This window comes from Eleutherodactylus coqui, chromosome 2 (assembly GCF_035609145.1).
Source record: "Eleutherodactylus coqui strain aEleCoq1 chromosome 2, aEleCoq1.hap1, whole genome shotgun sequence".
Lineage (NCBI taxonomy): Eukaryota > Metazoa > Chordata > Amphibia > Anura > Eleutherodactylidae > Eleutherodactylus > Eleutherodactylus coqui.
In genome coordinates this window covers 48,964,379-48,975,727 of record NC_089838.1, presented here as the reverse complement: position 1 = coordinate 48,975,727, position 11,349 = coordinate 48,964,379, and the positions used below count along the sequence as shown (strand labels likewise).

Genomic DNA, 11,349 nt, shown 5'->3' with positions numbered 1-11,349 from the left:
GCCACAGTTTGTATATTCCTGGTTTTGACCTGTGCTAGTTCTGACTGTTATGACTTCTGTATTCAGTGACCATGGCTCTGTAATTTGGACTCTGCCCTAACCTATAGCCTGGACCTTGTTTATGCACCTGTGCTGCCAGCCCTGACTCAAGCTCGTTTCTCAATTACGCACCCATTCAGACCTTCAGGTACTGCAGCGCCAGCAGCCACACAGCTTGGACTACCTGTGTGTGTAATGGCTTTGGGGATCCAACAGCAAAGCCTGTAATCCCACTTGGAGGCAGTAAGTGTGAAAACTGGGGCTCCCAAGGTGCTTTCACCTCAGTTAGTCCACAGCCAAACCAGTGTATGGCAAGGCAAATACACATCCATCTATCTGCCTGATAGTATCCACCCATGACGAAGCAGAATGACTCCACCCATGAAGAGGCAGGATAAATCTACCCACGAGGGTTATTCAGCCAACCTGTGATAGGCATCCCTTCTTCACAGGACTCAGTGCAAGGTTTTGGGTGCATCTATGAAATGCAGTCCCATGGTTCCACAATGTGCTGTGGTACTAGGCTGTTCTCTGTAAGATATTGTCCAAAGCAAGAAGTTAGGATGTTCCAAAATAGTTTGGCCAACTGAATGTGTTTATTCTAGTGGAGTCTCTTAAGGCAAACAAGACTACTAAGTCACAGTCTCTGTGGTATAAGTCAGCATAAATGACAATTACCCATAACACACATACACATACAATATCACAATACAACTTCTGCATAAGATCATCTTTCAGCTCCAGTGTTGTACTCCAGTACTTGGCTGTCTAGAACACTTTTAGGATCTACCCTCTTTGTATCATGGTCTTGAGATTTCATGGTAGACTGCTGAGAGTCTACAGCTTGAGGTAGTTTAACCTTCTGATAATGGGGTTTTAACAATATGGCCTCAGCAATCTTTTGATGGTCCCTCAAGAAGATAGCGTTGTGTCTGGTGTTGGGAATCGTGTCCTGCAAATCACACAGTAATAAAAGACTATCAACATCATAACATATAATAAATGATAATACAGATACTTCTAATACTTTATTCTGGGATGAGCAGAACATTGGCGGAAAGCCAGGGAAACGCTTTTGACTTCAGCGTGAGAATGTTCCCCCTAGGTCAGTCTCACCAGTGGCCTCTGCTGGTGAAATGTAGTATTACATGCCAGTTACTCAAATGAATCGCCAACCATGTAATACATCAACAGACCGGGTCCAACTGGAGGGCGCCTCTGAGCTGAAAAGCACATAGCTGTCACATGGTATGCTAGGCCAAATGAAGACAATGTCCATCTAGTTCAGCCTGTTTCAACCCTCCCTTGTTAAACTAATTAGCGTTTATTTTTTTTGTTGGGGGGGGGAAAGTGAACCAGCATTTCCACCATTTCTTTTGTTTGTTATTTACCCAACAATGTAACTTTATTCTATAGGCAGGTAGAAATACGGCAATCCCAAATAAAAAATAAATAATGTTTTATGTTTTAGTACTTTTGCACAAAAAAAATTTTCTTTTGGAAGAAAAGTCATTTTTATGTCGTTTGAGAGCCATGGTTCATTTTTATAATTTTTTTTTTGGGGGGGGGGGGGGGATGCAAAAAAACTCTGCAATTGCGCCATTGTTTTTGTGGTTTCTTTTTGCCATTTACCATGGTTGCTGTAAGGGAATGTAGTATTACGAGACACATGAATGGCTAATTCTCTCGTACCAGGATGGCACAGGGACTGCCACAACAGGAGCCATGAAGTGAGGACCCCACTTCATGACGTTCATATGCCCTAATAGGGAATCTAAACAGTGCATGGCATCTTGGCACAAACAATTTCTGGCAAACATAAGGATCCTTGTTAATTCCCCTAGCTTCCATAGTGAAGTATCAGCCCTCCCCACAATCACATTGCAATTGGCCAATGGGCAGACAATGAGAGCCCCCTTTATGTGTAAAACTCCTCAGATGCTGCGGTTGCTATCACTACGGCACTTAAATATTACAACGATCAGAGAACAACGATATTGGTCTCAAATCACTGTGGTATGGTAGGGTATGATCAGACAGCACAATCCAAAGCTGATTTTTGTGTATTACGTCTCAAAAACCGTTGAGCTGAGGATTTCTGCCGCAGCTATGCAAATAATTGGCTGTGGATCTGCATGTGGATGCCGCACTTTTAAATGGGCAAATCCGTACACATGGATTCTGCTCAAAAATGGCAGGGAATCCACGTCAAGAAGTAACAGGTCATTTATTTATTTATTTTTTTAGTACATGGATTTGAAATCCACGTGTGGAAAGAATCAACTTAGATTCCCATTGACTCATTGAATTTGATAAGGAATTGGCACAGAATTCACATCAAAAATCCGCTCTCTGAACATACCCTAAAGCTGTTAGTAACAGCCTAGGCACCAGGATTGCAATGCTCATAGCACTAATTTCTTCTTTTGAAGGTACGTCGTAAAAGGGCGGCACATCAGATAACATTGGTGGGGACACTTTTGGAGACATTGCTGGTGTTGAGCCAGACATATTTTCAAAAACGTGCTGGATCACAAACACCGAAATACAAAGAAATGAGACCGGCGTTTGCGATAGGATCGCAGTCAGCCTTCCTTTGTGGAACAGATGGAGTAACAATTTATCCATCACATTTTGTACATTTTTTCCCGCAGACTATAGTTACAATGTGCTGGCATTTCATCAGATGTCAGGAAATTATTCTTTGCCTTCGGGGAGCCCCCTGGTTACCTCGATGGTTGACACAAAGTCCTAATCTCCTGAGATTGCGATGTTAAGTCTTCTGCTATCTGCCTCCAGGCACCTGATGCCAGTGGAACTGGAGAGAAACAGCTGATGATGCTGAATGTCCAGGGAAAGGCGGGTGCGCTTACCAGCTGCTGGATGTCACACACTAATAACATTGACCAGTGTGCCAGCCCTCATCAAGCTGAAGCTCCATTCTAGTAACATTCTTCTGTTAGACTCTTTACATATTCAGGGGCTTACATAGAACTCATGAGGCTTCCATGGCAAGACTCAGAATTGGCTCCTCCCCTCCAAAAAAAAATGATATATGTATATTTTTTGAAGACAGCATAACTTCTATACCATGGTGGCTTAGATATGGAGACTCAGCTTTAGTATACCTCTAAATATTGCAGTCACCATATACTAGTCAGACCAGTGCTGTACAGTGATAGTGATTACATTTTAGTTACCTCCAGTGATAGTAATTACAGTGCAGTTACCTCCAGTGATCACAGGTGATGTCTTCTTTTATTGGAATCTTCATTTTTTCCCTTCTATTCCTGCCCATACTGACATGAAGACTCTTTCTAGCCATAACTCATCTCTATGCACTTTTTTTTCTCCTGCTGCCAACCCTGATGACACTCTCAGTACCCCCATAGAAATAATGCCCTCTATGTGGTTCCACAAAGTAGTAATGCCCCCACTCTGGCCCCACAAAGTAGTATTGCCCCCTGTCTAATTCCACAATGTAAAGGGGTTGTCTGCCTTCTTTTCAAAGGTCATCAGTAGCTGATGGATGGGGGTCAGCTACTTGGGAACCCCTGACCATCAACTGATCATCCAGCCCACTGTCCAGTGCAATGGGCTGGATATTCAGCATGGAATGTGGGAGGATAGGTCAGTTGAAAAGAGCCCAGACAAACCCTTTAATAGTGCCTCCTTTAAGCCCCTCATAATTCTAGTGTCCACTTCCCCTCAAAGATATAATGTCCCCTCCCCTTTCTTTTTCTGGCTTAAGTCAGCAACAGCCAAACTCTACACAGTTCTGTCTAATTCCCCTTCCCCCACATCTCCTTCTCTCATAGCTGTAAAGAAGTGAAGACAGGGGAGAAGCATCTGGCAGTACTGTGAGTTAAGTAGTCCTGGCGAGTCATCGGAAGTGGGGCCGACCTCCCTGCCCCATGGGTCCGATAGCAGCTGAGTAGTCTGCTGCCATTGGTGTGCCACTGTACATGCTTGCCAATGTTTGAGAAACAACATCAGAGAGATTCTGAAAAAAGAAAGTATGCGAACCCCATGCAAAAATTTCAACCTTGTGCCCATTTATATAGGGCACTCACCGACCTACGTTATTTGCATGTCAGAAGATGCAGATAATGCTCTTTTCTGCAAATGTAAAGAGTGGAAAGTAGAACTAAATTTCAATGCTGATAACCTTTATGCAGCACCAACAGATCTTGAAGGGCAAGTTCAACCCGATGTGAAATTCACACTGCGCGATCCATACCACTGACAATCTCCTCACCCATGACTGAAGTAATTTTGTCCTCACGCCCTGCAATGACCATATGGGTCTCGACCTAAATACATGCAGGTGTTATAATGCATGGTAACACACGAGACAATTAATCATGCTGGAATTACAGCTGATGAGCACGCAACACATAATGCTGATAGCAGTTATTTTGTGTTAATTCTTCCCAATTGGGAGCCGGTCAGAAGACCCCAGTGCCTGGAAACCTTCCCAAATCTGAGCGGCAGAATGTAATTGAACTGCTCATGTGAATCTCACCGGCCTGGAATATCTTCAGCGTCTGAGATTTGTACCTTGGACAACACCCCATCACTGCTCTAGACAATTGAAGACTCATTACCAGGTATGAAACCTCAAATGTTAGTCTGAATTTTCTTGGGCTACTAAGATAACACAATGAAGATGTATAACTTATACCAGCTGTACATATATAATTATATCATTTCTGAAGACTCAAAAGACTTGATACTTACTGGCTGGCTGTGAGACACTAATCCACCGCTATTTCTTGAGGAGCTCTGGGAAAATGTATCGCCTTTTACTTGGTTTCTTAAAATATATAATTTTTTTTGCGTTATATCAATCCTTTTTAAGAAAAGAACAAAGGGGGACATGACTTATACACGTGCTTCAAAAACTTAGAATTAAAGGGGTTGTATGAGCAGTGTCTCCCTCCGCCCTCCCCTGCAAAATAGACAGCTCTTGAAAGTACCAGTACACAAGACACCCAACACATATTTGAAGCATTGAGACTTGTCTGAAGTGACAGAGTAATAGTTACCCCAGTAGTGTCCACCTTAGTGGCTCCCTTAATGGCCTCAGTTTATGAGCCTCGTGTGGCACAGAGTGTTAAGGCAGCAGAATGCAGACCTAAGCTCTCGCTCACGACCTGAAGGTTGTGAGTTTAATCCCCACACAGTTTAGGTAGCTGGCTCAAGGTTGACTCAGCCTTCCATCCTTCCAAGGTCGGTAAAATGGGTACCCAGCTTGCTGGGGGGTAAAGACTGGGAAAGGCAATAGCAAACCACCCTGCAAGAACTCGGTGCTTGCACCACGGGACTTTACCTTTTTACCAGTAATAGTGACCCTGTTACTGGTCCCAGTAATCATAGTGACTCCGGTAGAGGCCCCAGTAGTAAAAGTGACCCTTTTGGGGCCTAAGTAGTCATAGTGCCCCCCATAGTGGCCAAAGTAGTAAGTGTCCCACATAGCACCCCCAGCAGTAATAGTGACTCCGTAGTAGTCACAGAATTAACAGTGATTGCTGCACTCAGTCTGTCTACAAGGCCAGTTTGGTGGCAAACTGTGCAGTCATCAGAGGCTGTGACCTCTGATCTCTACCCCTCAGAATAGAAGCCGGTGTCTATGTGCAGAAACACAGATGCCAGAGTGAGAGGTCAGGGGTCTCAGCCTCTGATGACAGTGCAGTGGCCGCCCAACCTGAGCTGCGGTCAGAATGCGCGCCCTGCTTGTGAGGTTGCAACTGGAAATGACTTTTTACCGGCCATTAATACTGGCTAGATGGCAATGAGCATCTCCTCTTAGTCTCAGGCTGCCTCATGGAAGGGGTGTCCCTGCGTATGAGATCAGCTCTGATCTATGGACTGTGTCTGATTTTAAATGGGACTTAGCCGTAATACCAGGCACAGCCTGTGGGCTAGGTTGGTGCTGTTTCTAGAAAAAAAGGCACATACACAACCTCTATTTACTAGAGTAGTAAAGAAGTGTAAAATTATCAAGACACTTTGGATAGTTTATGATATTTATCTTCAATCTAAACATGTAGTAAATTTTACCTATAAGCCATTGCAGCCATGAGTCCAGGGAAGTCCAAAAATTCTTCAACCTGCAAAATATACAGATGATGGTGAATAAATTCATAATACTGAATGTTTATTATTTAATGGGCAACAAACTGGAGTGCCTGACCCATTTGGCAGGGGCATAGCTATAGAGAGCTGGGGTAAAGTCATAGAGCCTGAGTAGGGGATAGCTAAAGGGGTAGCAAGGGTAGAGATCTCGCTATAGGGAGTGCATGGGTAGAGTCAGAGATCCTGGGCAGGGACATAGCTATAAAGGGAGCAGGGGTACCAGGGTGAAGTCAGAGTGCTTGGGCAGCAGCATAACTATTACAGCTGCAGAAGTAGAGTTAGAGAGCTTGGGCAAGGATGCACCATAGCTATGAGGTGCAGTGGTCACAGGGGAGGAGTCAGAGTGCCTGGGCAGGGTTGTACCATAGCTATGAGGTGCAAGGGTCACAGAGGAGGTGTCAGAGTGCCTGGGCAGGGGTGTACTACAGCTATGAGGTGCAGTGGTCGCAGGGGTGGAGTCAGAGTGCCTGGGCAGGGTTGTACCATTGCTATGAGGTGCAGTGGTTACAGGGATGGAGTTAGAGTGCCTGGGTAGAAGCTAATCTGTAGAGGTTCAATGGCAGCAGGGGGTCCAGCCTCTCGATCAGTGAGGGCATATCCCTTTAAAGTACCAGTATCTATAATAGAAGCCTCTTTGAAAAGACATATTGGTGTAAATTCAAAAAGTTGAATGTATCACGTTGACATCCTGTCTCTAACCTTTCCTTTGGCCTTGGCCCATTCTACACCCTCATCTTTCCATGCTTGTGTCTTGTTTGTGTGTTCCTCTCGTTGTCCTTTGCTCATTCTTCTCTCTCTGTAATGGGCCAGCACGTATGGAAGAATAAGAAGCGAGGGTCAGATGTGGATCCTGGAGTATAATACAGCTCAACAAGTAGTATATATAGACACATGGATGAATTTACTCAAGTGGCAAAAATTTCTGGCCTCATTGTCCCTTCAACCAGACCATAGCCACTAAGCTCTGATTGGTTGTAATGGGCAACTAGCATGGATTTTTGGTAAGTTTTGATTAATGAGCCCAAACATTTTTAACTACCGGGAGGTCGTAGAATTTTCTGGTTCACTTTTTCCTTCGCTGTCTCTTAAGCGCACGTCCAACTTCACTTGTTCTATAAGTTTAGAACAAATATCACTGTCCTACAAAAAGAATTATATGGAGAACATCTTGTTACTATGGCATGATACACTATGATATTTTATATAATGGGATAAACTTAAAGCAAGTCTGTGAAGCATGGAGAGGCAGTCTGTTGCTTGGCAGGAGTGACCACTCTGTAATCTAATCGTGATCCTCTGCTGTATAAACAAAGATGACCCTTTTTAGGAGAAGACCGTTAGAACATCTCACATACCGTATTTCCCCGAAAATAAGGCCCCCTGAAAGTAAGACACATTAAGAAATTTGCAGAAGTTGCAAATATAAGGCACACCTCGATAGTAAGGCATACTAAAGTGTGCAGGCAAGTCAAGAGGCCTGTCCCCTGCTGCCATTCCCGTTGTCTCCTACCTCCAGATGTATAGGTAGATCTGCAGACAGTCTGCTGTTATCCTGTCCCTGCTGTGCTGTACGAGTGTGCTGTTGTGAGCTCCCCTTGCTGGCTGGAAAAGTACATACTGTATGTTCTGTTCCTGCTGTACATGTCTGCTATGATGAGCTCCCCCTGGTGGCCGGAAGCTGCAATACCATCCCTGCTTACAAGTGGTACAGGAACTTCTGTCTGCAGACAGGTACGTTACTTTACAGCCCTTATTTTTTTTTAGGGCTCTGTGTGTGAGTCAGGCAACCATATGTGTGATTCTTAAGACTGGGTTCTCACAGAGTGTATTGAGGGGTTGAGCATTACAGTCTCCAGACAGTGTGTGGGAGCCAGGAGTGTCAAGAAATTCAGCAGGAGATTCCGGGTTCAGATGTTTATGATGATGTGCCAGAAAATGATGACATGACTGTCATTGAGTAATTTTTGCTTTGTTTTCACAGTTTGTCTAGCTATATTGGTTTGTGGTGACAACTACGGTACTGTGCAGTATATACGGTAATAAATGTTCATTTTTTTTGTTAAACAATAAATGTGAATTCTTCTTCATTGAAAAATAAGACACCCCCTGAAAATAAGATGTAGCGCATATTTGGGAGCAAAAATTAATATAAGACGCATCTTATTTTCGGGGAAACAGGGTAGTTAGCTCATACCAAGCTGATGAGGTCCGAAAGATCAACACAAATCTGATCACAAAATGTTGTCTCTGATTAGCTTATACCTTGGACACAGGAGCTTATGTACCATAGAGGCAACTGCTAAGGGGCCCATAAAAAAAGTTACCCCAGCCATCATTTCCTTTTTCTAAATGTTCTCCCTTCAAAGGCTAGAAGGATCAACAAGCACCAGAATATTCTGTTGTCAGGATAGTATGGTGATAATAATTTGGAGGGACTTCATTTTGCTTTTGCTATGGGATACCCTCAACATTTATGCCCATTCCACTTTATCATCTTGCATAGTTAGCCTAGACTTTGCTGATGAGGGCCAACAGCCCAAAACAGATCTGCCAACAAAATATGGTCTCTGGTTAGGCAATACAGGAGTGTGCATACTTTAGAGGCATACCATAAAGGGACAACTTAGGGACACATTAAGGAAGGGATAAAAATCAAGCTGCCCCATTCTCCCCCTAACATGTCTCTTGACATGTTAGGAGGATCAACAAGACTGTCCTGTTACGTGGATGGCACAATACTATGGAGCACCACCCAGAAGCAACCCTACTTTGCTCTTGCTATGCTATGAGGCCCTATCTCCTCAAACCCCACACCTGCTTGAGCACACTGCATAGTTAGCCTCAACCTTGGTGATGAGGTCCAACAGACCGAAACAGATCTGCCCACGAGGCAGCCAAGACAACTCGCTGGGAGGATCATAAAGGAAGTGGGCCCAATTTGCCCCACCCCTCCTCTCCATAAAGATTGTCAACCTGCAGACTCACCTTTGCACAAAAAAAAACCCTTCTGCTCTGCCCCAAGCCTGATCGTGTTCTTATACTCTTTGTGGGATGAAACTAAAAATCTACAAGGAAAGATTCACTATAAAAACAGTTTTGTGCCAAAAAAAACTCATTGATCTGCCCATTCTATTCCAGGGAGATTTGTCCTTTTTACTCTAGCCTTAGTTCACTTGTAATACAAGTAACTCAATGTGATGTAGTACAATTAATCTGCATTGTTCCTAGATTACTCACCCATGTCGGGTCTGACGCGTTTATTTTCTCATCTCCGAGCCCTGAATCAAAAATGGAAAAAAATTGAACTGCAGGGGAGGAGATAATTACAGATGAATCCAAAAACAGAACAAGGCACTTTCACTAAGTCAGGTTCCCATTAATGAATCATATCCTGGCTGCGGAGTAACCTTTCTGGCAAGATTAGAAAGAAATGCAATGCTCTTAAGTCACGACCTTGTTGCTGAGCTAATGCGCTCTCATTGTAGTCTTGAATTACGGATATTTTTAAATCCAATTTCAGCCGTAATTGTAGATGTGACTTACCCAGGAAACAAAAAGTTGTACGTTCTGTTCCAAGCCCTGACGCTTAATGACGGGCCAACAGTTGCATTATCTACAAGGACATGGAGGTTTAATGACCCGCGTCTATCCAACCATCTTGAAGCTTGTCGTATAATTTTTAGGACTTTTTGAATAGCCATAATTAACATTGGCCATTAGACTTCTTCAATTATCATTTCGAGTCACTGTGAGTCAACTGATGAAAAGTAAACGTAATACAACTAGTTGAAGATAAAATTACCCATAAGGAATTAAACTAGAAAACTGTTAACATTTATATGGGTACTAAATGGGGTTCACTGCAAAGGGGCCTAAAAATGTACAATATCCACAATAGTCATGGTGGAAGGATCAAAGAGCTGCGTCTTCCCATTGCATTGCTTTTAAAGCTTCAATCCTCCCTGACCATGCTGCCCATGTAAAGTACCAATGTAAGTTCTCATTGGCACATTTTCTGGGGACATCCTTCAATCCTGTATCGTTCTTGAAATAAAAGACCTGGAGGTCCCAATTTGGAGGATGCACGTAGGCCATTAAGAAAGGAGTTGTCTTCAACGGAGGATTTTGGAATTTAGATCACCAAGAGCTTGTCACCCTCTATAATGGCAAATAATTATCCATGTAGCTCTAGTATATCACTATGGGGGTTCACACCAGGTAATAGTATGGAGGTTCCTTCCAGCACTGGTACTTCTATTGAATTTTTGTGGGTCTTTTTGAGTTGTGTCTGGTATTGCAGCTCAGCTTCATTAAAAGGAAATTGGTCTGAACTGCAATAACACACACAACCTGTGGACAGCTGTGGCACTGTTTTTGGAAGAAAGCAGTCATACTTTTCTAATCCTGAACATCTCTTTAAACAGAGCCCTAAAAAATAACTTTGCCCTCACTGTCTCGTATAATTCACGGCAGAATAATATGGATTTCACACACAGTCGGTAAACAACATCACCTGCATCTCCGAGGGACGAAAACTGCTAATTGTGTTTTTGAGTCAGCATGGTCAGGTGAGAGAACCCGCCACCCCTGATGCCCGCCCTCCATCCAAATAATCTCCAGTCTGAGGAAGATTTTAAATTGTTGACTTAAAGAGAAAATATCACATTGCTTCCTAATTAATTCTTCTTCTTAAAAATTTCAAACTATTATTTAATTATTGTCTCCTAATTAGCGCGGCAGATGGAGTCAAAGCGGCCATGCTGAGGCAAAAAAATCATTTGTGAAGTCTCATTTTAATTGCTTGGCTTAATCGGTAGTGCCAAGGGGGATACTTAAAAAAGCAGATTAAGCTAAAGGGCATTTCTCGCAAAAATCAATGAATGATTTGGAAATATCTGCCCCCGGGTCGTTCTGTGTGAAGTCTGCTAAAAATATATATAGCGTCATACGTAGTTTCCTGACTCACTCGGAAAAATGGGAGATCTCCTGGACTCCCAAAATAGAAGGCAAATTTAGGAGCACAAAAACGTATTTAATGGTGCTTATAATGTCTATAGGCACTATTAAATAAGTTTTTGGGCTCCTAAATTTGCCTTCTCTTCTGGGAGTCAAGGAGATCTCCCGTTTTTCCGATTGAGTTTCCTGTAAGAATCTGACAGGTTTCCTTTAAGA

At 43.2% G+C, this 11,349-nt stretch overlaps 1 protein-coding gene across 6 annotated transcripts in view; it reads right to left on the bottom strand.

Moving 5' to 3' along the window:
• Positions 1 to 613: 613 nt before the first annotated feature.
• Positions 614 to 11,349, bottom strand: part of LOC136611329 (uncharacterized) — a 48,332-nt gene continuing 37,596 nt past the window's right edge. For 3 of the 6 annotated variants that reach the window (XM_066590840.1, XM_066590841.1, XM_066590838.1), the window contains 6 exons: positions 9,415 to 9,455; positions 7,217 to 7,317; positions 6,877 to 6,973; positions 6,103 to 6,152; positions 4,780 to 4,891; positions 614 to 991 (listed from right to left, as the gene is read on the bottom strand). In XM_066590840.1, coding sequence (XP_066446937.1) covers positions 767 to 991; positions 4,780 to 4,891; positions 6,103 to 6,152; positions 6,877 to 6,973; positions 7,217 to 7,317; positions 9,415 to 9,455 — 626 coding nt within the window. In that variant the 3' untranslated portion in view covers positions 614 to 766. The remainder of the gene's footprint in view (positions 992 to 4,779; positions 4,892 to 6,102; positions 6,153 to 6,876; positions 6,974 to 7,216; positions 7,318 to 9,414; positions 9,456 to 11,349) is intronic. The other 3 variants (XM_066590839.1, XM_066590842.1, XM_066590843.1) reach the window with 3 other exon arrangements.